The 26715-nt window shown below is 40.5% G+C and overlaps 2 protein-coding genes across 3 annotated transcripts in view; both read left to right on the top strand.

Moving 5' to 3' along the window:
• The window catches only part of enox1 (ecto-NOX disulfide-thiol exchanger 1), a 151164-nt gene extending 130468 nt beyond the window's left edge, over positions 1–20696 (top strand). For both annotated transcript variants that reach the window (XM_080903097.1, XM_080903098.1), the window contains exons 12-16: positions 3192–3299; positions 6274–6330; positions 7307–7409; positions 16511–16596; positions 17945–20696. In XM_080903097.1, coding sequence (XP_080759223.1) covers positions 3192–3299; positions 6274–6330; positions 7307–7409; positions 16511–16596; positions 17945–18076 — 486 coding nt within the window. In that variant the 3' untranslated portion in view covers positions 18077–20696. The remainder of the gene's footprint in view (positions 1–3191; positions 3300–6273; positions 6331–7306; positions 7410–16510; positions 16597–17944) is intronic.
• LOC308410028 (GDP-Man:Man(3)GlcNAc(2)-PP-Dol alpha-1,2-mannosyltransferase-like) overlaps positions 1628–26715 on the top strand; it is a 115369-nt gene continuing 90281 nt past the window's right edge. The window contains exon 1 of the mRNA XM_080903100.1: positions 1628–1632. The gene's annotated coding sequence lies outside the window, so the exon portion shown is untranslated. The remainder of the gene's footprint in view (positions 1633–26715) is intronic.

Below are 26715 nucleotides of genomic sequence, written 5' to 3'. Positions count from 1 at the left end.
AAACAGTGTTGAAATTTAACTCACTAACCTCCCTCGTGTGATTGCTTTCAAATTCCAAAGAAATTGCAAGTAGTTAAAAAAAAATCCTTGATTCAGTTCCTCAAATTTCATCTGAAATGTTTGCTCCTGCTCGTCCCCTTCCACCTCCTCCTTTGCCTTCTCTTCCAACACCTTTTATGTGCAGTCGTCCTCCTCTGCCTCTCACATTGTTTCCATCCACATCAGCCCTTCCTGGCTGTACACTCTGAACCAGCATACAATCACATCATTATCCAACAAGTGCAAACAATTATGAGTTACATCTGCTCTCTAACCATGTTTAACTTCTGCCAACTGTGATTACTGTTAAGCATCAACATTGAAAACATGTTTAGTGTTTTATAAAAACAGTAAATAAATCATGAAAGGTTTTGCTAAAAGAATGATTGATTCAATAAACGGGTATAGGAATTTGTTTTGTTTTGGGGTTTTTTTTTTGGGGGGGGGGGGGGGTTGGTTAAGATTTCAGAGGAATCTTAACACAGATAGGTATAACAGTGCAAGGACTAGATGGTAGTGAAGCTTGACCAACCATCCAAAGCATCGGACAACAGGAGAGAACAAGAGAGGCTGGACGAAGGTGTCGAACTCCAAGCTGTGATCCATCACAGCTCATTTAAATGTCAGATTACCTTCTCAACATGTCTTGAAGTTCTCCAGAGGCCTTGTAATGAGCTAATCATGTGATTCAGGTGTGTTGACCCCGGGTGATATCTAAAACCTGCAGGATACCGGCTTTCGAGGCCTGGAGTTCAACACCCCTGGTTTAGCAGATGGTAGTTAGATCTGTTATGATGTATGGCATACACTGTATGCTCTGGAGATGATGGCACTGACTAAAAAATGTAGGTCGCAGAACTAAAAATGTTAAGATTTTCATTGTGGGACAGGATTAGAAGTGAGTACATCAGAAGGACAGCTTAAGTATGGAAACAAAGTCAGGGACTCAAGGCTGAGATGGTTTGGATATGTGCAGAGGAGGGGTGCTAGATATTCTGGCCAAAGGATGCTGAAGATGGAGCTGGTGGAGGGTGACAAAGGAGGATGCTCAGGATAGGGTGAGATGGATGCAGATCAACCACTGTTGTGACCTTTAAAGGAGCAGCTACAGAAGAGGATTAGGGCCACTGGGAGAAAAAAGTGGGCATGTCTTTTTTTTTTTTCTTCTTCTCCAGAATTCTGAGGGGAAAAAGTCAGAATTCTGACCTTTTTTTTTCTCAGAATTCTGCTGATACAGACCAGCTACTTTTGTAAAATCTGAGGAATGTGTCTTTAAAAATGACTTGAATAATGAAACCCATGAGCTCAAGTCTTTTTAGTGTTTGCAAGAAAGCATTTTTTTTTTTTTGATCAGAAAAGAGCAGGAAGCGTAGCATACACAAGCAAACACAGAAAAACCAACAACCAAACAGTGTTTTCCTTTGCTGAGTTCTCCCACTATTCCTCACTTTACTTTTTTCATGGAGCACAGTAAGCTGTGTCGGAGCACGCAGCTCGTTTGCCACGAGTTAGCCTGATTAAACTTGACTTCCTGTCTTTCTCAATCTAAACTGACAGCACTGATAAAATGAGGCACATTGGAGACAACCACCATCATATAGACACACACGCACACACTGCCCTGCTGGCTCATTGTAAATGTGCTGCTTACTTGACTTCTTAGCAGTGTGAGGGGAAACTCACACTGCTATCGCTTCTCATTTGTCATGCAGCGTTGTTTTTTTTTATTCCCCCTCAGTGCAGATGATCAGCTGTGACAAACAAAATAAGTGCTTTGCTTCATATACTTCATCACAGCGTTAAGATGACATCGCATCATGCAAAAAATATGAACGCGTACACGATGAATGAAACAGTCAGTTCATTTAAATAATAAACATCTTATTGTGATAAAAAGACTAAAATCAGAATAAAAGTGGCTTCAGCACTAGGAGAATAATAAGATGACAAAGTGTTGAGTGTAGGTAAAGGGAGCAGGCAGATAAAAACCTCTCACAACACTCACTGACAGCTGCAGCCTCAAGTCAAAGTTCTGTTTTCTCATCTTCTAAGACATGAAGCAAGACGTCCTACAGCTTCTTGGCATCTTGGCTTTCTTTTATTTAGTAGAAGTAAACATCATTTCCTTTTTCCTCCATGTTCAAATTAATGACTTTAACCAGCAAACCTTCAGCAACTGAAAAACAAGCTAATGTTAACCTGAAACTCTCTGAAGTCATCCTGGAAATGCAGAGCTGTGAACAGTAAAGTCACAAAACAGTTTCTCCTGCAGTAAGACTGCACATCTAAATATGTCCTGATGCCAGTTTTAGTTTTCAGATTTATTTACATGGCGCCAAATAACAACAGCAGTCGTCTCACAGAAGCCAGAAATTTACTCTATAGCAGGGATGTCAATTCATTTTTCACTGGGGGCCACATAAAGCGAACTTTGACCAGTAAAACTCCCTCCTATGTCTGTGTAAAGAACTTTAACTGCACATTTTTATCCCTGAGATATATTGATGTAAAAACAAGCAGTGCAATTTCAACAGTATGTCTCAATATTTCTACACGATAAAGAGATCCTGCTGTGGTAAATGAAAGGCGTCTGTCAGCTTTGGGCTTAAACTGTAAGACATAAATGTAAAAAACTACAGAAAGCACTCTGGTACCTCATTGGCCAGACTGCACTGTAATTATGCAACAGAAAATTCAATAATCACTTTTTATTTTTTTTACTGTGGACAGAGCCTCTACAGTAGACAGTAGAAAAATGTGAAATATATTTAAAAGTCCAAAATTGATGGTTTCCATTACATTTTCCAGCAGCGTCTATTCTTTAACAGGGTGATTCTGGCCCCTGGGCCTTATGTTTGACCACTGCATTTTGAGCTGCACAGCTGCAACTCAGTTGGAAATGTGAGAGCCAGGTGCTTGGTAGGCACTCAGACCCCTTGAACTTAAAGTTTTCCATTAACTTTTTCTCCCATAAAGATGACATTTGATGACCTCCCCGGTACCTCTAAATAACAAGATTTGACACCGCAATATATATCAGCCCCAATATATATTGCGGTGTCAAATCTTGTTATTTAGAGGTACCTGGGAGGTACCTGTGATTATTAAATTGATATTGTTAAGTTAAATGTGTATCTGTGATTGTCTTCCAGCAACTTCTGAACCTACAAGAGAAGCTATCGAGCAAGGAAACTGAGCTGGAGCAGGCAAGAGAAGAGCACCGCTACCTGGAGGGGGAGGTACTCAGCCTCAGAGACAAGGTGTGCGCCAATTAGTATTCACCCTCCATTACTGGCAACCAAATTTAAAGTAGTCATCCATCCATCCATCCATGCATCCATCCTCCCTCTTCTCCTTATCTTAATCAGGGCTGCAGTTAAAGTAATTTTTAGAAAATAAAGTAGTAAGACGTTCCAGGGACATGATGATGTACAACTCTGTTACGCTTGACTGGATTCCTTTTGTTTGGACTCCTTATAGTCAGCCCTGTGTCTACATAGCAATGACCAGACATGTTTGTCTTTTTCAGGCTTAATGCCATTAAGTCCTTTGACTGCTTCACACTTTTTTAATCAGGTATTTCACACAGAACACAGCAGTAATCCAGCAAGAACACCGCTGTAGCGTTCAGTCTTCATGTTCTCATGAAGTGCATTTTCCGGTCTCTCTGTTGTGGCTCTTTCATGTGCGGTATACTGAAAAAGCACGCTGCAACACACACAGAAGCTTAAATTCATGGAGGGGATGAAGGGGGTTGGAAGGACATGAGTGCTGCTATGGCAACAGCCCCGCCAGGATGTTATTCTGCGGTCTCAAGCTGAGAGGTGACTGGCCAAGATGGCATGTGTGTGGTTTATAAATACCTGCGGACCAAGTGTTAGAAACTGCAAAATACTCTCTGCGTATTACCCATTAGAAATTATAAATATCGATTTATTTATTTATTTACAGCGAAAGTAACGTTACAGTATTTATTCCTCTGCTAAAGGCCTTTCACTGACAGTAAATCATCCACACACTGCATCTTGTGTGATTATTATTATTATGTGTCAGACAAGTAAGCAAAACCTGGTTTAGTGTACTTACTAACCGCTATCTGCTAGCTAAGCATTGACAGCTCACAACAAACACCGAAGAACTGAACCGTGGGACTCCTGAATGTAACACAGAGCACACAACGCTGGAGTTAATGATGCTTCACCTTTAGTGGGGCAGGTGCACCTTCACACCACTGCCTCGCTCACCCCTTCACAATAATTCCCTCTCACAGCAGTTCTGTTTGGACATATATGTGAAACCACAGCATTCCAAGTGTAACGTCTAGAGGTTTTGAGAACTGGACTTCAGTCAGTTTCACTTTCACTCTCATCTCATAGCAACAGTATATGTCAAGGTCAACAGTCTGAGATATGGGGAGGTGTAAGGCTGAGCCATTAATACCAGATTTTTGTGGCTGCTTCAACTTATTTGAAACATCTCCAGAAACACAGAAATGTTTATTTGGTACTCACAAGAAGGATGAACTATGAACGACCAAAGAAACTCAGTCGGATCTGTGGTGGCATCGAATCAGCTGCTTTGATGTTCTCGCCTCATCTTTTCTGACTGTTGGCTTGACTGACCCCCACACTCACCTGACCTAAATCCAATGGAACACCTATTATTTTTGTGGTATTGAGATCTGAGATTTCAAAGTGTTCCTTTAAATTTTTTGAGCAGTGTATGTATAGACAAACGAATTTATTTTGGCTATCCGTTGGTTCTTTGCCACATCCCACAGCAACATTACTGCAGGCTGACCTAAGACTTCATAGATGCATACATTCTGCAGGAATAAAAGGGCTGTCAGGGGGAACAGAGGAGGTCTGGGGGAGGAGGAGACACACTTTTTATGTAGTGATTTCACTGCCAAGTTTTACAGACGCTTCACATAGATGAATCCAGTCCGTAGGCAGAGGTGAACAAGCCCGGTCGGAGGTAACAGCACGTAAATCAGCTGCTCGTCTGTACTTCAGCTCGCACCTGTATACCACAGGAGCTTTTGTGGGGGAAGTTTTTGAGACAATCCAAATGAAGTAGGTGCTTCAGGTGCTTCATACCTGAGGAACAGTGACAGCCTGGATTGCCCAAACCTCTTTAGAGTTCACACGAGGAGCAGGAAGAGTCTGAAACAGTGGCAGCTGCATGGCTAATGCAGTTTTTGGGAGATACTTTGTTTACACTGCATATCTCTTGCACAGACATTATGCTGGACTCACACAAACCGCAAATTAATCACCTAGCCCACATTATCCTCACATACTTTTCCCATGCACATGAGTTGTGTCCCTTTTAGAGCATCAAATCTCCAAAACATGACTGACTTTTGCCCAGAAACTGTTGAGTAAAAGCAGCTGGCTGAAGGTAAGAGAGCTCACGCGGTCATTGTGCGGTTTTGGCTGCAGTAATGAGAAGAAGGTTGCCGGGCTCTGCTGATGAGTGCTCTGTGATGGATAACTGGCAGCGCAGAGTCGAAGCAGCTGTAGGTTATGTTGCGTGTTTGAAGGAGGCAGATACGATGGCGTTGTGCCGGGGATGTAGAAGTGTCTTTAGTCATATTTTATACTTAGAAAACAGAAGGTTTCAAATCAAGGACTGTATTAATAACAGATGATTGTGGGTGTAAATCGCTACCTTTAACTTCTTTTACTGGTCTTTGCTGGAAACTGGGGACCACAGTCTGCTCCATATCGCTGTTTTTCATCTGTCACTACTTATTACGGTCAATTTAAATGCCCCCTTTTAAAATTTTTACTTATTTTCTCTGAGGTTTTTTTTAGCTTTTGTACTTATCTAGCCCATTTAACAGTCCACTGCTGAGTGGGTTACTTTCTGGATGATAAAGTTAGAAGAACGTGGGAAGAGGAGGGAGTTAGATGAGAGGAAACATCGGCCAAGTCTCTGTGGCAGCTCTCTGTAAAGCCTTCCATAACGCCTAATGACCAGTTTGCCATGTCTCTGTTTGTGCACGATAAATACATGTATAATTCTCAAACAGCTATCAGCACAGTGTTTCTTCAGAGTATCCATATAATGGTCTCACAGTCTGCACATTTCCAGCCTGTCCTTCTAACAGACCCATCTATAAAAGAGCAGAAAAAACAGACTCTTTGTTACAAATGTTTTTTCTTCAAACTCTGAGTTTCACTGCGACTCATCAAACACTTTCTGTTTTCTCTCTGTGTGTCTCTGCAGCTGCTGAGCAGTAATGGGGAGACTGTGGAAGGGACCAACGGCGAGCTCCATGAAAAGGTAAAAATTGAAGCCTGAGCTGAAGTCGACTGGCAGAAAAATAACTGACAGTTTTTGTTTTTTTGTTTTTTAAAAACAACATTTTTGTCAGGTTGTCAAGCCAAACATGGCCCCGTTCAACAGTTTGAAAAGTAGAGATTTGATGCTTGTGTTTGTGATTCACACAATATCAGCACACTTTTTTTTTTTTTTAAAAATGTAAAGACCCAAACAAAGGAAACAGTTGATGAGAGTGAAACATGAGTGAAATCAGGAGAGGTTACAGTCTGTTATTTTGGTCCTCAGCTGTCTCTCACAGCACTTTGTTGCTTCTCAGTGACCCAGTATGTACACATTTACACACAGTGTCTGTATACTGCACATGTCATGGGAGATGGACTATTAGCCTCAAAGCTGCTGAAGTGCACACTGATTGAAGTCAGGAGGACACGGACATTTGTATCATGCTACTCTGAGTCGATCTGCATTCACTGTACTATTATCTGAAAATCTGGACCTCCTGAGTGCAACACTGTGATGCCTTTTATTAAATGATGAGGTTTTGCTTGGGTTTTGTGTGCTCTTTGTGTGTTGCAAATATATAGTGCTGATGTCAATGAGATCCAACAAATGTTTCAACAGAAAGCCAGTGGCATTGTTCCTCGTGCTTTTTGGATTAATGTAGAATATATGAACTGATTTAGGATAAATGATTTAGATATTTTCTGAAAGCATAAAGGTAGATGGGAAAACGTTGGGCCACCCAGCAGCTTCTGTTCTCTCAGTTTGCCCCTTGCAAATGCGTAATTGTTAATACCGCGCCAAAAACTATTCAACAAAACACATTCAGTTCTGGACACAACACAAATGCAAAATGCTAACTCATTTCCGGGTGTTTCCCAGCCCTCTGTTATCAGCTTCATGTAGTAATTGGTAGTTAAAGTGTATTTGTACCCTTATGTTTTGGCTCTTTTGTCATACACATGTGTTTTCACAGGGGATCAACGGGTGTGTTCCTTCTCTGTACCACAGCAGAGACCGGAGGACCGAGCTTATCACAAGAGGAGTCATCACTTCAGAAAAAGAGGCTCTGCTTCTTGGTAAATGCTTCTTACTATTACTGGCTATCAGTTTAGCTATATAACACATGGCTGAAACCAGAGGCGGAGCCAGACATTTGAAACACCCGGGGCTTAGCCCTAAAGGGTAGTATGCATGTGGGATGGGGTTAGAAATGACTGAAAGATTAATAGGCTCTGTTTTGAGATTTGTTCAAAAAAGAATGACTTCATATAGGAAAAAAATATATCACATATGCAGGACACCTTAAACTAGTTTTTTAATTAAGCAGCAAGGCAGAACAAAGTCGGGGCTGTATCAAGACACGAGGACTAAACCCCAATTCAACCAGACCCAGAACTGATCCGGAATTAAAACAGGACTACAACAGTTCAAAATCAGGACTACTGAGGACTTAACCAAGACAGAACCAGAATCAGAACTAGATGATAGTAGCACTAAAAATCATCATAGACCTGCACTACACTTATTTTTTAATTCTACCAAAGTCCACTATTTAGATTGAGAAAAGTTTATATAATTATTTAGCCTTGTTGTGCAAACAAGCCTGCATAACTTAATAAATATAGAATTTGAAAAATAACAAACCTAAAAAGAAACACTAGGTACGAGATACATGAGTACCTGTGATACGGTGATACTTTTGGTAAACAACCATTTGACTAACATGTGTGTCTCACCTGCTCTTGTTCCCTCTCTGTTCCTCTCTCTCCCTCTTTGTGCTGACAATCATCAAATATATAGTTGAAACCAGATATTTATGTACTCTTCAGATAAAAACACTTTTTTAAATTGTAACATCAAATCAGACTAAATGTTTATTTTTTTAGATTGATAAATATAAAAACATATTTGTTAACTTTAAGAGTAAAGAGAGAAACTATCTGTATTTCTTACAGTTTTTCTCAAATGCTAAAACACATTTCACAAACGTTTCCACCATGTTCTCCAATGTCTAAACACAACACCCTTTTCTAAAGCTACATAAACACAACCACACCTTCCCACTGCAAAACTCAAACTTTCACACCAAAAGAGCAGCTCGAAGCTTTCAAAACTGTAAACACTATACACAGCATTACACACTACAGCAAAACAATTGAAAACACAATGCTCAATTTGTGAGAAGGTTCTTTGTTTCATAACTGCCAATGCATATTTTTAGAAACTATACAGTAACGGATCGTCGTAGATCTCTGCAGAGGATTAGGCATTTAGATTTGTGAGTTTCATATGAGTAGTATAAATCTATAGAAAATCCTGCATGTACATACACTACTGTAACACAACTCAATGCAAAAACAGAATCTATCGCACACAACAGTAATCTTGAAAACATGAACAGGGTGTGAAGATTTTTTATTTACGTTATTCACACCACACACACACCACAATCACTGTGCGGCATCATGTCGCTGAGCTGTTGCTCGCATCTCGTCAGTAATGATGGTGCGAGGTTGTCTTGCTCTCCCTCTGGACCTTCTCCTCTCCCATGTTGGCCTTCTCCTCTTCCTCGTTGGTCGCTCCTCTTCCTCCTCTCCTTTGAACTCCTCTTCCTCGCTGGCCTGCTCCTCTTCTTCCAGGGCCAGCTCTTCTCCCTCCTCTGCATCAAATTCCTCTTCCCCTGACTCTGCCTTCATCCATTGTGTTTGTTTGGAATCTTCAGCATACTGTGCACTCTGAACTTGCTTTTACATGTGGGTACAGCATTAGCAACAAGTGTCTTCAATTTTGAGTCATTGTGTATAGTGAATGACGCCAGGTGTGTTCCCTGTGTTCAAAGATTGGTGACTGTGGCAAGCATTTTGCATCACATGGGCTTTCATTTGAGGATATGAGCAGAGTTGTTTTGCAACATGTGTTTTAGCAAGGAAAAATGTGTTTAGATTTATGAGTACAGAGGGTTGTGTTTTGTGAATTGTGTCTTCATGTGACATGTGTTTATGGTACTGGAATATGGTGGCTACATTTAGTAAATGTGTTTAGACTACTGGTCATTTGGGTTACAGGATTGGCTTTTGTGTTTTAACATTTGAGAAAAACTGTAATTGTAAATGGCACCAAATTGTATTCAAAATTGAGCCACACTTATGGAGCTCCACAGTTCTTTTCCTGGTGTTTTGGTTGATGTCTCTTGATTTTCCCATGTCACAGAAACAGACTCTGTGTTTTGCCTTATATGCATCCACAGGTGTGCCACCAATTTACTCACATGGACTCTACTAACCTATCAGAAGCTTCTTCAGCTCAGAATGGAATCGTCTGGAGTTTTCTTATTAATTAACAATAAACTTAGTGTATATGTACTCCTAAATTTGATCAAAGTGATAAAAATAGACAGATCTCTCTCTCTTTATTCTGACATTTAACTAATTCAAAAGATGTTTCAATATTTATCCAAAACAAAACAAGTTTACTCTAAATTGATGTTCAACAGTAAAAAAATGTTCTTGTGTTTTCCATAAAGTGTATGTAAATATCTGGTTTAAACTGTGGATATCCTGCTGTGTATTGAAGTTCCTCTTGTTTTGCATAGAAATATACTGAACAACATACAAAGCATAATATATAAAATAACATTTACCTGAGTTTTTTCTTTGAAAGAACCCTCTAATGTCCATTCTTATATTTCAGTACATAACTGAAACCGATTTAGTCGGGGAGGGTAAGAACTGAAAATATGAAATAAACACACGTAAGCTAAGACTCTAAAAAAAAATAGCATTTGTTCGGCTTTTCATTTCGCCATTTGTTGATTCACTTGAAGAGCAAGTAACGTAATATTGGTCAAGTGATCAGTTTGATATCAATCTTTCGTGATGCACCGTCATATTTACATTATTTGTACGGTACGAATGATTTGCTTTGGTACCTGGTCAAACTTAGACTCTCCTTAGTATGGCTGGCTCCGTTTCTCCAACAGCGCACTCACAGGCAGCAGCTGCCCCGCCCTCTCGCTCAGTCGCTTAGTGCCTGAGCTCGGATCATACCAATATCAGGGGGGATTCACGCACAGTCGTAAATTCCCACAGTGTGCACTATGTGCTTCGAATATTGTGTGTACTTTTTGTTTTATACAGTTGTCAGCCAGGCATCTAACTATGAAAAAAATTACACTCCAGAAGACCCCGGGCTTCTGAAAAAACAACCCGGGCTTAAGCCCAGTAAGCCACCCCCACGCTCCGCCCCTGGCTGAAACGCACTGGTCTGAGTTTGAAAAAATCTCTCAAGTATAGTTATACCACCAAACAAAAATGGCACAAAAAGCATGTTGATCATTTTTCCTCACGCAACAAGCATAGGTTTGGTTCAGTTTGTCCCAAGTGCACCTTTTTTGCTTTCTTCTGAAACTATTTTGGTTTTCATGTGAAGTATGACCCTGATGGACAAAAGTAAAACAGTATGTTGGATGTGCCATGCAATGCTCAATTACATTGGTGGAAACTAGTATGTTAGCGCAGTTAGCTCGTTAACGTGTTGACCGTCCAGCCCCACGCACGGGGCGATCCGCGGTAGCTCGTTGACGGAGATTTGCCGTGTTGTGGCTTTAACGTCATTTCAACGAGATTAACGCTGACAGCACTAGTGGGAACACAACGAATATGACTGCACATTTACTCCGACAGCATCCTAGTGCAAAGACAAGTGGAAGCAGACAAAAACAACAAGCACGCATGCTACAAACTTTAGCCGAGTCATTTAGACAGCTGTTAGCACAGGATTCTCCTCATGGGGACCTGATATGTTTAATATGCTGCTGAGAATATAGCCCAGAAGAAGCGGATAGTATAGCTTTTATTTTGGAAAGAGACATTTCTCTGTAATAAACTCTCTTTTCCAAAGATGAGTGATTCCTCAATCAGATATATTTATTTTTTTTATTACTTTGTTGTTTCAGCAACATTAAATTTAAAAACTGTACTTTTGAGTTAAAATATATATTTATAATTTTAATAAATGACAAATTAAAAAGGCATGAACATTTTTTTGTATCGAAAAAATATCGAACCGTGACACCAAAGTATCGAACCGAACCGAACCGTGAATTTTGTGTATCGTTGCACCCCTACAATAAAGCTATCTATAAAATAAAGTATAGAAAAAGAGATATAAATATAAACATAAATATAAAAGGACACAAGTGTTACCACTAATGTTTCTGGGATGTTACTGATATTATAGGTGTACAGATGTGCACACGTTGTGGCGTACAAAGTGACAGAGTGCATTGAGGTATGGATGAGACGACACTGAAATAAAACCCCTTTTGACTTTTTGGTTGAAATCTGTGAGGGTTTTTTTTTTTTATTATTTGTTCCAGCAAACAGTGTCAGGAATAACGCAGAAGTTCACTGACAGTATGGTCCTGTTGTACCCAACAGGCAACACTGTGGCCAAATAAGCTCTCAGAGCACTCACTGCTTAATCTTTTACTCTTTCTCACCTCAGATCGTGAGGCTTCTGCTCTGCAGAGGCTGGACAGCGGAAGGAAAAGAGAGACTTCAGTCAGAAAATTAATCTCCAGTGTATATTATAACCTGAAGTTTTTCCATATCCTTCTTCTTGTTATGTATTTCAGCTGGCATACGAAAGGAACAAAGTGAAAGCTTGCTTACCTCTCCATTACGTCATCAGTGGAAATCACCGGTATAAAAAACCTTTTTACCCACAGAGCAGTTAGGTCTTGGTCTTCTCCTTGGCTCTGTTTTCTTCCAGCCCAGGAAAGATGTAAATCTAATTTGGCTGCTGTGTGAGCAGAGGTGAACGTGTGAGAGCGCAGATTCTTGCTCGGAGTGATTTGTTTCCAGCCTCTGCTCATTCCAAGAAACTCTCCCAGTACACAGCTCAAGGTGGATTATGCGCATAGTTGGATTATGAAAGTCTTTGACTGGAACTTACTGACAGCTTTCATGGCTAATTTAATTTCCAGAGAGACTGTGCAGGCTGTGACGCTCATTCAAGCTACACGTGTGGACAGCAGCACCCTGATTACTTTGTAAGTTCAGCGCACAGCACAGTTCTGAGAGTATTCGGTAGCGGAGCATTAAAGATAACTGAACGTGAGTGTGCAAGAGTGCTTGACACTTAACTCGTCTCAGCTCATACCACCGCTGCCGTGTTAGGCGTAAACATAGCGTCTGCTGTCTGAGAGCTTGGAGAGCTCTCAAACCTTCTTCTGCAGGAGAGACAGAAAAACAAAGTGCCTAAAGCCTGCTGTGGCTCCTTTCTGTTTCTATCTTCTTCTAAAATCAGAGACGTGGATTTCACTCTGTGTTGGGCCCCCATACAGCAGCTGGACACAATTCATTTCTGCTGCCTTTGTTTCCCTCTGTAAAGCCTCGCGTTACCACAGACCATGCAGCAGCGTGGAGAAAAGCACAGGACGATCTGTATTTGTCCACAACAGAGCAGAGCGGGAGGAACAGCAGCACATTTATCTCTCTTAGTGGCGCCAAGAAAATCCAAATATGAAGGAGCGAGGAGGCACAGCTCTCTGTCTTCCTCCCCTGCTGCTGCTGCTGCTGCTGCTGCTGCTGCTGCTGGGAGATTTTCATCAAACAAACACATTTTTAAAGGCATGTGGCCGATTTTCTCACACAGTAAAATCAAATAAGACAATAGAATTTACATTTAGCATTTTAATTTGCATATCAAAACACTGAGTGGAAGTATTTTGAAATGTTATGCTACCTATTCTCCCTGTTTTATGGTTCTTGGGCATATTTGCCTTTACTGGATAGGGAAGACGGGAGAGTCACACACAGTAAATGGTCCCGGGCAGAATCAAGCACAGGTCCGTGCAGCCTTTCAGCATAGGAGGTCACCAGGTGAGCCTTGCAGGGAGAATGCTTCCACATTGACTGGCTTTCTGACTAACTTGAGTTAAGTGGGAGTGGGTTATAGCAGAGGCATTGCGGGAGAGACACAAAGAATCCACAATTCAAATCTACGGGAGAATTGCAAAGTCAGATTCTTTTTGAATGAGTGACCAATGGAACTGAAGTTCATTTATATAACGTTCAAAGTAGCTGACCCAGTAGAGCTCAAGATGGCTGCTCAGTTGCAAGGCTTCTATGTAGAAGGACTTTAGATTATGAAGTCCCCTGACTCTGACAAAACTCTTTTTAATTAATGAATTAATTTAGCCTTGAGTTCAGCATTGTTGCTACCGCCATCTTGGTTTTTTAGAACCAGAAGTGACTTGTGTCTAGGTTAGCTAGCTAAGGTGAACCCGAAGACCTTACGTGTGTCCCCATAAAGGTGCTGCATAGGCTGTCCTTCGAAGGCTGGAAGTGTTGGACCGTCTAGTTTACCAAATGCTGCTCCCTGCACCTAGCAGCCGTGACAGTAGCAGCTACGGACATTGGGCACAGTGTTGTTTTACAGAATAGAAATAGAAATCTTTATTTAATATTTTTTGTTTTACTTTTACTGGAGAAAACTGAGACCTTTTTTTGGCATGTGATGTATCAGAGACTGAGAGACACCACAGCCATGGGCTGAGTCCTTTTAGCAAACGGTTGCCAGTAAACTAGTTTTGCTAATGTAGCTCATGAGACTAATGTCATTTCATTTTGACAGTACAAATATAATAGATCCAATATTATATTAATTATTTTATTATCATATATTTTATATAATTTTTTAAATGATCTGTGGGTCAGGGTATGAAAGTGTATGTGTGTGTGTGTGTGTGTGTGTGCAAGGTGTCTTATTTGTACAAGGGACAGACAGAGGTAGGCTGCACAATTACTGCTAAGTAACATGCAACTCTTAATACTATAATAAGCAAGGTAGGCAAGTCATCCATGTATGTTGAACCTTTTGATATCAGTGTGTGAATGAAGGTGGAGAAAAAAACAGAAGGTTTTCAAGTGACAGTAAATTGTCAGTTTAGATGGTATGTTTGTTGCATTTGCACGTCTGCAAGCAGTCATCGAGAGTCTGGGTGCACACGTAAAAGAATAAATTGGATGCTCATTTCATACAGACTGTATGCGCTGTGTCGTGATGTTACTGTGTTCCACATCTATGGCTCAGTTATTGCTGTGTGGCTGCACAGATTGTTTTCTGCTATTGACTTGTTCAAATAGTCCAACCAAACACAATAAACAAAGGAGCTTTTTTAGCCATCAGTAGGTTTGCCAGCATGCTTTCTTTTGCACATTTGTGGAACATTTCGATACACACACACTCAGTTGTAGCATGTGTTCAAGTTTGTGTCCACTGTTTGAATCACTGTCTGCAGACACAGATGCCGAAGCCACAAATTGCCATGATTCATAAATTAGTCCTGGACTATTTGAAATGCCAAGCCTCAAACTTTAAACATTAAAACCATTTTAAGGCTCCAGTTATACAGCTGCAGCACTCCCTTTCTTTTGAATAAGAGGTCATACACAGAAAAATAGTTTTTTCTTACCTTTTGTGTTGTCTGTAGAAGCTAAACGATGGTCAAAAGTTTTCAAGCACTCATCATGAATGTCAGTAATTTTGAGCTTTTAATGATTTCTTGAACAGTTTTTTTGTCCACTCTTGGCAGAATTGAGTGTGTTTAAATTAGCTGCTTTCCTGCCATGAATCCAGCTTTTAAGCGTTGTTCACAAATTTTTCAATAGAGTTGAATGTGGGGCTTTGTGAAGGCTTTTCAGATGCATCCTACACACAACAACAACCACCTCAGGTCCTGGCACTTTCAATACAGGGGAGGCATGATGAGCCGATGGAGCTCTGGTGTGTCAGCCTCCTCTGCAGCTGCACCACGAACCACGCACGTACATGTTGTAGTTTCATCAATTTCTCCAAACGCTCCTAAACTTTCCTTTGTATGCTTGTCTCCTCTTATCAGCAGTCAGCCCTATCTTATACATGTAGAAAATATTTCAGTTGTAGTTTGGATTTGTTCATTTTAACTCATTTAACTCATCTAAAGAAGTAACAGGTTTTTTATTTTTTTTGTGCGCTACTTTTAAAACAAGAAGACAAAGATTTGTACCACTTGTATATCGTGACAGTAAATGTACTGTTAGCAGGTGTCTTCCTGAAAAATAACTTGGATCCATAGTAAATACTATGAAACTTATCTGAACCTGCAATTGAAATAGCCTGGACCCAAATGTCATACTGCATTCGTCGATTATGTAGGTTTTTTCTCCTCCCTTTTTCTAAGTTAGAGTTCCTTGGTGCAAGCTTGAAATTTAACTTCCTTTTTTAGTGCACCCACATCCCTGCCCCTCCTTCAGCCTACAGTTCTCTGTGGCACTGTTCCATGTGAGCAGGCCTGGTGGAAGAAATTGAATTAGGCCCGTCTGTAATTGCAAGCGTTTCGCCACATAAATCAAGGAAATAAATATTGGCTGTGCTGGATCCTCCAGGGGACGCCACTCTATTTCTTTACCCTTACCCAACCCCCACCATCATCCACTCCTCCCCCCCCCCTCCGCATGACTGCCTACCTTTGCAGGACCTCTCAGAAGTAATCAAGTTGAGAGCAGTTTCTGCTCTGGCCAGCATTTTTATGGGGCTGCTCTGCCATTTGTTTATTGTGCAGCATTTCATGAGGATGCAGATTGGCTGCTCTGCTGGAGCCTGAACCTTTATATCTAAAAGTCACTCTAGTGGATCTTACTTCTTTGTCAGCTCAGTGTGTGTGTGTGTGTGTGTGTGTGTGTGTGTGTGTGTGTGTGTGTGTGTGTGTGCACGCACTTTGGCTTTATTAGTTTGCTAAGCCTGTTCTTGAAGCACTCATGAATACTGATGGTAAATACTAAATATACACACTTGCAGTTTTCAAAGACCACATTTGCCTCACAAATACTGCATTCAGAAATCCAATGACAAATGTTTCTGTCCAAATGTTGAACAAATTTAAAGTAAAATCTGCAAATGAAAATGGGAATGAATGCTCATTGAAATATTTGTATGCATTGTGTGTAATATAAATATGCTGGGGTTTTTTACTGTTCCATCCTTAATTGAGGTTTAGATGTTTCTCTATAGTTTTGTTAACCTTTGATTTACTTACTCATCATCTCTGCCAGTGAGATGTTAGATCGCTCCCATGCTCATATTTTCATTGCACTGAACCGCAGGTTTATCTAATGGCCCTTCTTCTCCGCAGGCATTATATCGACCTTCCTCCATGTCCATCCATTTGGGGCCAACCTCGAGTATCTGTGGTCGTACATACAGAGACTAGACTCCAAGGTAAATGTCATTAAAAAACAACATGAAACATTCAGCTACATTTCTCACTAAACCCTATTAAAGAACACATGACATAGAAAATGTATGTAATACACAAAATACTCATGAGCAACAAACAAGGGATTGCAAAGGCATAATCTATGTAACCTTTCTTAGAATTGGACTGGCCATTTCTAAGAAGTTCTCTGGGTTTTGCTCGAGAGTAAGCCTATGGGTGCGTCAGTGCTTTTAGATATTTTTATCAAGCAAAAGCACAAAGCAGCATACTGATACTAAGGCACAAAAGAACACACACATAGCAGTTTTACTTTCATTTCATTCATCTTCGGCAACAGTCTCACATACAATGCTTAACAAATTTAGTATAACACCTATAATGATTTATATAAAAAGTAATTTTTCAGAAATTGTATATAAATAACTGTAACTTGCCAACTTAACAAATAATAATAATAATGTGCTTTACAACTGCTTTTTCCTTGTTTATATGTAAAACATTTCAATTATGTTAGTGATAATTATATTTTAGCATTATAAATATCACGTAGACTAAAGAGCTTGCACATATTAGTGAATTAACCATTACAGAAACATAAAAGATGATTCTGATAATTATCCAACAGGTTACTTTATGGTAGCTAAGCTGCATTTGTCACAATGCCACAAACTTCAATTCATTTCTTTTCTCAATTAATTTCAGTCGTATTTATATAGCATCAAATTACGATAACAGTCACCTCAAGGTGCTTTATATTGTAAGGTAAAGACATCCTGAGTTTAGATAGCGGCTCTGTGTTGGAATATGACACTGAAGAAGATAACAGTGGAGGAAGCAGATCCTTAAATTTAGTTACAGCCCTTTCAAAAAAATATCTACTGTAATCAGATGTATTTCCCACTGCTATGTAAACCATTATTGTAAATATAAATGTTATTAGGGAATGATCACTCAAAGGCACTACATCAGGTAAAAAGCATGAGAAATCAGATAGAAACAGATACGGTTGAGGCTATAAAGTTCGAGTTTTTTGGAGCCTCAAGTGGCCAATAGAGGAACTACAGTTTTTGGCACTTAAGTGTTGGCTTTATAATACAGCCCTAGATGTTGCCAGATGATAAAGATTTGCCATATAACAACAAAATGTGTCTAAAAATTATCCAATTTTCTTTGGTTTTTAATTAATCTAGTGAAGGTTGTACCTGCAAATCCAAGGTAGGTCTAATGTGTTTTCATAAGACCCAAAGTACCAAAGTGATATCCAATATGATATGAAAATCAAGAATAAAAGCCCCTGTAGTTTGTTCTATGTCAGTCTGATTTCTCTTCCTCTCTGCTGTCGTCGTTCAGGTATCTGCAGGGGAACTGGAGCGGCTCATGGTCCGTCTGCCCAGTATGTTCAGGCAGGAGCTGAGTGGCGTCGGTGCAACTCTGGAAAAAAGATGGAAATTCTGCGGTTTTGACACACTGAGTTCAGCGTGACACAGGAGTGGCGCACACACACACTGCGAAGACACACCAACGTGAACAGATGTGCACAATGCCTCGGACCTTTAATTCACATGTGTGTGTGCGCATGTTCTTCAGACACACGGCAGTGCAGTAGACAACAGATGACGTTCACTCAAGCAGACACTGGAAACTGTGAAAGCGACGGATTTTTTTTTTTTAGAATCCCAAAAGACATTTCACCTCTGGATGCTGGGTTCAGGTGAAATAACATTTCTTTTCCTCACTGCAGATTGTCACCACGGTGAACTGCAACAGGGCGTTATAGACTATCGTCGGTCAGCGCGGAAGACACACCCTCTGTCTGTCCTCTGAAGTGAATCATGGTCCTTGGTGTCTTGCTGTCGGTGCAGTTTGGAGTCTGAAAAATCCAGCAACAACCGAAACATCACAGACAGAGAGTTAAAAAAAAATTTATACCAAAGTTGAACGTTAAAAGATTTGATGCCAAACCTCATTTCCCTGGCAGATAAATCATCTCCTACTTGGTCCAAGAACTGGCTGTGCAAGGGAGTTTTTGCTGGGCTTCCTGTGGCATGATGGGACCACAGATAGATCACTTCCTCTTAATGGTTTGGAAAGGACTTTGTACACCAACTCTAAATCTGTCATTCAATAAAAACACATACAGAGCCCTTTAATTTAATCTTTACTGCCAGCTGATTGTAATCTTGTGTTACTTTCTGAATGTGGTGGTGAAACAATATCTAACATTATTTGTGTTGCATTTTCTCTATATTCATATTTGGGGTTTTCAAGCTTTCAGGCAATTCCCTGACTTTGTCCATAAGGAAGCGATTTTCCCCAGAATTTCTACTGGGGTGCAAATTATGTGTTGCCTCAGAGAAGATTTGCTGCTTTTAAGGCTAAAGTAAGGGAATAAAAGTCTGTGTGCACAGTGACCACCACAGATTACATGAAAGGACGGCCATTGCACAACTAACTTCAGCCTTACTCTGCTAGACTATCAGAATACAGTAAATCCCCCATTCTGTAAAAAGAGTATATCTGCAGAAAGGAGTATCTGAAATAAGATTTTTTTTTTAAGTAAAAGCAATTTAAAAGGTCAGTATACAAGAGATCTATAGGGTGTTAGAAATATCATATGTGAGAACAAATAATGGTGAGAACATGTTTGACACTGTGAATTCTTTAGGTATGCTCATTGCATTAGTTTCAATTAAGCTTTATTTATACAGTGCCAAATCACAGCGTCAGTGCTTTTTATATTGTAAGGTAAAGACCCAACAATAATACATTCTTGGTGAGGGGAAAGAGCAGAGAGAGATGGGACAAGAGACAAACTATAGTGATAATGTAAATAGATCTAATCCCAGCACAGAACCCTGTGGAACTCCAATCACTGCAGCCCGGTACCTTTAATACCTGTGGCCTGTTCTAATCTCTATTTGTGATTAGAACAGATCATATGTCTGTGTCACATGATCTGGAATTGACCATTTCAATTCAATTCAATTTCAATTCAATTCAATTTTATTTATATAGCACCAAATCACAACATAAGTCGCCTCAAGGCGCTTCATAGATACGTACCTGTCAGTGATAAAGTACCTTATATAGTGCTAGAAGTTTACAGTTTTAAGGCCAGACTACCCTGTGGGATTATATCCGTGAAGACTACGTGCAGTATAAGGACCTAGATTTTGCTACTCCTGATCAGAGAATAAGCAAGCCAAAAATCTTCAAACAGACATGTGCTACTTCACACCTGGGTACCATCGCAAAACATCTTGGATACATTTACCGTAAATAATGTGAGCCTCCATTGTTACTGGATGCTAGTGTTTACTGAGTGACAGTTTAGGGTTGGTGTGTGAACATGAGTTCATATTTATTTCTTACTGCCAGATATTTTTTAATTGAAAAAATAATAATATACAGGCAAACTGATGTGGAGTTTGAAATAATCTGAGTGACTAAGTGTAAAAACACTCCAGGCCTGTTAGGTGCTCCCTGATGAGGACACGGACACTGGAAACAGGAGGGTTAGAGGAAGGAAAGGACAATATTTGGGGGGAAAAAAACGCATGAAGATGATGGAAGTAAAGAAAGAAAAATTGCTGATTTGTCAAAGACCGATGTGAGGGATCGAAATTCAATCATTCTGCTTAATTTATTTCATTATATTGTGTAAAGAAGCTGTTCACAGAAGGCAGCAGACTGAAATGTTCCACTGCCATATTACATATTGTAATTAAATATGGTAAAATGCAAAAAACATGACCTAAGTGGTGCTACTTTTTTCAAATACAGTATACAAAGTTAATGACTGTGACAAATATTTATTATCCTTCTGACTAGAGCGAAGGGAAGAGATCATGATGTTCGTCTGGGGACTGAAGATGATTTTTGTCATTTCTGAGTGTTTTTAAAGACCACAAAGCTGGACATGTAGAAAATACAATGCTAATGTTATTTAGCATTGCACTCCCATTAATGTTATGGGTACTCGTTCTCCTTATTTAAATATCTAAATATCTTCTTTTCTAAAAAAGAAAAAAAGAATGGTTGCACAAAAGTGTGGCTTGGAAGTGGAAGAGTGGAGTGCTCCACGTTTTGAATTTTCAACAACAGGCTGATACAAGTTAAGTTTGAACACGTTACTATAATAAAATACTTCTTATCACTTGCTGCTGTCTAAATCCAGATTGTGAGTTATATACCGACTGTGTATTTAAGCTTTGCTGTAGATCAGTTTGCATTAGTAATCTCTGCTTTTGTGTTGTTTTGGGTCTAAACGTTCACGCACTCCAGCAAGAAAAAGTAAGGAAACAAGTTTAATTTCATTTTTTTAGGGTATTTAGCTTCCCATTTTTTAAAATTTCAACCTTTTGTAATGAAGTGATATTTTGCAGATGAATTCTCTACTCCATGCTTCTCTTTTCCCTGTAAATTCTCCATCACACCTTTCCTTGACCTCATAGTGTTTTACACTGAGGACATATAGAAAGCGTTATCAGTTAGAGTACAAAAGCTCTATATAAGTAACAGTCTGGTTACCAAATGGTGGTTAGAGGCCTTTTTTTGGACTATTTAGAAGTATCCTGACCACATGAGGAGCTAAGCTTAAAACTAAAACAGGAAATAACCGTCGACACATTGAGAGAGACAATGACGGCTCCACAAAAGCAACATGATGCTGAAAAATATGTAGCGAAACAAGAACTGAAGAAAACTGAGGAACCAAAATTTAACAAAAAAAAAAAAAACCAAAACAATCATGGATAGTACAAAGCCCATGATGGACATTTTGTGTGATTTTTTTTCCCACACAAAACTCAACAACCAGTTTAAGAAATACTACTTCAAAATAAAGTTTTAGCTGCTGGTCACAGCATGGATCCCAGTGTGTGACAACAGAGATTTCCAGTTTCAAGTTTCTGAAAGTTGCATTTTGAACCAAAGAGGTTTGGGGGAAAAAACTTGGATTTTCCTCCTGGGAAACTGTGAAAACAGCAATTTGTGGACAAACAGTAAATCAGGGGTTGGAAATATTTAGTTGGGTATTTAATTAGGGTAGGCTGTAGTTTTCCAGGCATGGTGGTGCCTCGGTAATATTTTATTCTTTCATTTATTTCATTGCATACATTTAACACTAGAAACCAGACCACAGATTTGGTGGTTCTGCTGGAGCTACAGCAGTACACATAAATATAGGTTTAACAGAAACACTCATACGCTGAGGTATTACATCAATAAGTCTTGCTACACACACTCAGCCCTGAGATCTGAGTGACAGGAAACACCAAATTGATTGATTGATCGATCATACTTTATTCATCCCGAGGGAAATTGGGTTAAGGCTGCCAGAATTTAGCTTAGTGTGATGGTCATTTTGCTAACTGCATGTGGGACACCTTGCTGACCTTTTCCCTTTAAATGTTACAGGATTTTATGGGTTGGGAATGACATTAAAAGTGCATTTGCAGTTATTTTCACAGCAAATTTGTGGAGAAAATTACAGGTTATGGTTTTAGTGATGTGGAAGTAGTTTTTCTTACAGTAATACCTCTGCAAAGTGAAGCTCAGTGCAGCAACAAAACTAAATAAAAGAAGAGTGTAAAAGGAGACTGTAAATAAAAGTATTCAAACTTTACTTCTCTGGGGAATCCAGCTCACAGGATGATGTAAAAGGCTGTTCATGACCACAGAGCTGCTACTGATGCAACACGGACGTAACACACGTGGCTGCTAATGGAAACATGAGTGTGGGTGTATGTGTATGCACGGGGTATCTAAACACAAATCTAGGGCAGAGATTCACTGTCAAACACAATCTTTGCTAAAGGCTTTTTTAGCATTTTTCTCCTTCCCTGCTCACAAATCTCTTTCAGCTCAAGAAAAATTAATTCCATGGAGGAATCACTGACTCACTGAAGTTCCTGCAAAGGAATTCACACCCGTTTTCATGGATATATTGCTGTACTGCAGGCACGCCGTCTCTTCTACTGCAATCCCTCCCAAACCCGCAGTTCCTCTTTATGTGCTGAGACTGAATGTGAAGCAAATTTTAGAAGTGGATGAATCAGATAGAAAGGCAATGGAAAGATGCAGATGAGTGCACACAGATAAACCGAAGCCTCAGTTTCTAGCTTTTGATTGGTTGCTCTCGAGTGTGTGAACCTTCACGTTCCATATGCTTTCTTTATGGCCATTGGTGGTAATGATAACCGTGCACCCGCTCTCTGTCACTGGAAAGCATTCGTGGAGGAAATATCAGATCATTGCGATCAATATTTTAAATCTTGAATGCTTCACTTCTGGTTAAAATGTAGTCGATAGTGGTAACATTGAAGTGGTTTACAATTAAAGGTCACAGAATTCTGTGTGCAAAGGAACAAACTCGAGTTATTTAGATAAAAGAGTCGGGCAATAACTGACTTTTTTCATAATTCTATAAGCGATCTATAAGATTTTGTGCTGCACAAGGCAAAAGTCTCCCTCACAGTCATGTTGTAGAAGATGTGCTTCAGATTATTGTTCTGCTGCCACATTTTGGTCCAAGCTTTAGGTGCCGAATTCTAAAATCATTCATTATTCTAAAGCGTAGCATTTGATTCGAGAATTTGGTATATGGAAGAGTTCCTACTCAATGACAGAAAGATGTCCTGCAACTGCAAAACAAGCCCAAATCATCACGCCTGCTCGTAGCCGAAAAATAGCTTTACTTTGTTGTCTGGGTCAAGTTTTCTTGCAAGAGACAGAGAGAGGCGTTGAAAGGCTGCTCCAACGGAACTTATTGTTTTGGAGGAAAACACGAACACGGTGTACAGTCGAGTCTTAATAGCTTACTTACAACTGGGCTCGTCAGGCACTCTTCTTGGCTGAAGTGGTTATTATTATATTTACATGCTTCCAGCTCCCGTTTTTGCTCGATGACAGCTCGTCCTTTTCCACTCTCCTTTTTCTCCCTCCTCGCGCTCACAGACACATAACGGGTATGGCAGTCCATTCTCCCTGCAGCACGGACTACACTGCCCATGAGGCTACATTCGTTAGAGCTGTACCTGTAGCATTCTGCCTATTAGCTTAGCACAACAACAACAAAAAGGCGCTCTCTCACCCAGGAAACACGCAGAGAGAGAGCGTCACCCTGTAACCATGGCAACCGTAACGCTGCCGCCTGGAACAACAGAACGTAGCTGTCAAACAAACCCAAACAGTCCTGACCCGCGACAAAATGAAACAGGAAAGTACCGCCGTGTAATCCATTTATTTCAACAAAGTAACTGTATTCTAAATACCACCTTTTTAAACGGTAACTGTAACGGAATACAGTTACTCATATTTTGTATTTTAAATACGTAACTGCGGTACATGTATTCCGTTACTCCCCAACACTGTAGACAGGCAAGTCCAACAATTCACTCAGAAGTGCAATTTTCCAATCGTGCTCGTCCCTTGCTCCCAGTGCGTTCCGTGTTGTAACTCCCTAGTGTGTGTGGTCCCCAACTCTTCTCCGCTCGCCTTTCCTGGAGGAAGAAGGACAATCCACAATTAGCCACACACGCTAGCCGACTACCAAGACCACACGTCTCGCACAGACTATACCAGTCAGGAATAATAATCCCACGTCGACTGTCGCCGCGAGTCCCGGTTAATTACCTCCGTCTAGCCCGGGAGATGATTACCAACCGCTGATCAGGTAATCACCTGCAGGTGCAACAGCGAGGACGGACTCCCGATGACGACAGTCGCCAGGTCACGCCTTTCCCACGGCGCGCACTTCCGTAAACAGCCCCGAGGACCGGGGGGAGAGAGAGAGAAGCAGACACAGCCACACACTCTACATACAAACGTGGACAGAACAGTAGATGACACCACTGCTCACGGACACCCGAGTCCTCCAGAGCCGGGTCCGTGACAGAGTTATTCTTATCAGATGCCCGAACCACCTCATCTGGCTCCTTTCGATGTGGAGGAGCAGCGGCTCCACTCTGAGCCCCTCCCGAATGGCTGAACTTCTCTAAGGGAGAAGTCAGCCACTCTTCGAAGGAAGCCCATTTCCGCCGCTTGTATCCGCAATTGAGAGCTTCGCATTTACACTCAGCTCTCTCTTCACCACGACGGACCAGTACAGCGTCCGCATCACTGCAGCTACAGCACCAATTTAACATAAATGTATTTGAAAAAAAATCCAACTTTAAAACCTGCATATGTCTGTCAGGCACATTTACTCTGAATTGCCTGAATTTGTCATTCTCAGTCGCCTTTCTGTGATTAAAAATGCACAATAATGATTAAATGGAAGAACATCAGTCTTTATACTCATTACTTTTAATAATATACTGTATAATCAACGATAACAAAACCCCAAGGACATGTTCACAAACATGAACTGCCTGCAAAAAAAGAGTTTGATACAATAACTAAAATGTTACAGTACAGAATTTAACTGTTCACCATACAGACTGTACAGCATCATTTCACTTTATGTACTCTTTGTCATTTAGCTCATTCATCATTTTCTAGCAGTGACACTCTCTGTTTCCTCTATAATTAGTACTAAATTACTTTGGAGTTTCTCTGAAATATTGTTGTAATTTATACATAATGTGATATAACCACTTTAGTCAATCAGACACAGTCTCTGTGGTTACTCCTGTCGTCATTTTCAGGAATCAATTTCAAATCACTCATGCACCAAACTCCAGCGTCTCTATAATGTAACCTTTTGACATGGATTTGAACGGCAGCATTTCTAAACGCTATTTATTCATTAACGCCTTAATTTTTTTTTCCTGTTACATTTTACAGGCTGCTGTCAGAAGAAATGAGGAGAATGTGCCACATTAGTTTGCATTATTAAATTACAGACAGCACTTTCCCCAGCGCTGCAGTTTGTCCACAAGTTTAAGCAGCAGCCTAAAAGATTTTACAACACGGCTGCTTCTGCTTCCTCTGGGTCTGAGAGAAGAGAGAAACCAATTTCGCAATTTGGGGCAGCGCTTTACTATTTATACACCACTCCTGAACAGGGAACACGCATAATCACACTGCGGCCCGTGCATGAGAGGAGGGAGCACGAGTGGGGAAGGCTGACTGCAGTATTTATGGCTCCGTAGGTTTACTGTGTCAACAGCAGGCTTTTCTCTCTCCTCAGATCCCTAACTGTTCATGTCTCCATTTGTACACAACAGCTGGCAGTGGCTTCATTCCTCACATTCACCCAGGGTTTCTGTTTGACTGTTGATTTATCCATTTGCCATCATTGTTCCGGACAGGAAGGAGTTGAGATGATGATTCAAAATGCGTCAATAAGTGCTACCAAAACAATTTTGTAACCTGATTTACACATTTTTTATGACGCTACTGATCCACCTGCACAGATGTGGCAGTAGGATTAAAGCAACCACAGTTTTAAGAAGTTACCTTCCTGCATTCCCTGACATTCATCTGACAGCTTGCCAGAATCACTTTGAGGCTGACCAAAAGCCGTTAGTTTATGTTTTTGCCTTTTCTGCACCTCCTCCACAGATCTGCATTCCTCTTCGCATGAAGTCAGCTGCTCCAGAGTTCCTTAAGCTAACCATGCCCGATAGGACTTCCTGTTCAGCTTGACAGCTCCTTTATCTCAGGTGTCCTCCATCTTCTTCAGGGATTACCACCATGACAAGTGAAAAGCACCAACCAGCTTGCAGCCAAAACTCCACACCTTAGCAACAGAGATGTGGACTTGTTGCTCAGAATGCTTTTAAAGGTCTGTCAGAGGGGAAAGTTGAAGATCCTCCAGATTCTGCCAGATGTTCCCAGCACACTCTCACTATCCATTAAAGTGTGCCAGTTTTGTCCAGCATTCTCCCCACCACCTTATCCAAATCAAACCCAGCAGAGCTGTCAGTTATCAGCTGACAGCTCTGCTCCTCTCTTCACCCAAGTGTCCTGAACATACAGCAGGAGAGCTGACGACATGTTTACAAAACTGATCATCGACCTGCAACCAAGGGTGTCCTGGTACCACAGACACTTATGGATATCCTTGTGTTTGAACAGGGTTTTTGTTACGGACAAATAGAGGTTAGCACAGAAGTCAAATTACAAAACACCTCTTGGGTTCAGATCGAGCTCATTGCTCATGTGAGTATCCCCCA

Source organism: Rhamphochromis sp. 'chilingali' (assembly GCF_963969265.1).
Source record: "Rhamphochromis sp. 'chilingali' genome assembly, chromosome: 14".
In the NCBI taxonomy this organism is placed as follows: domain Eukaryota; kingdom Metazoa; phylum Chordata; class Actinopteri; order Cichliformes; family Cichlidae; genus Rhamphochromis; species Rhamphochromis sp. 'chilingali'.
Note: the sequence above shows the minus strand (reverse complement) of the source record. Positions and strands in the feature narration are given on the sequence as shown.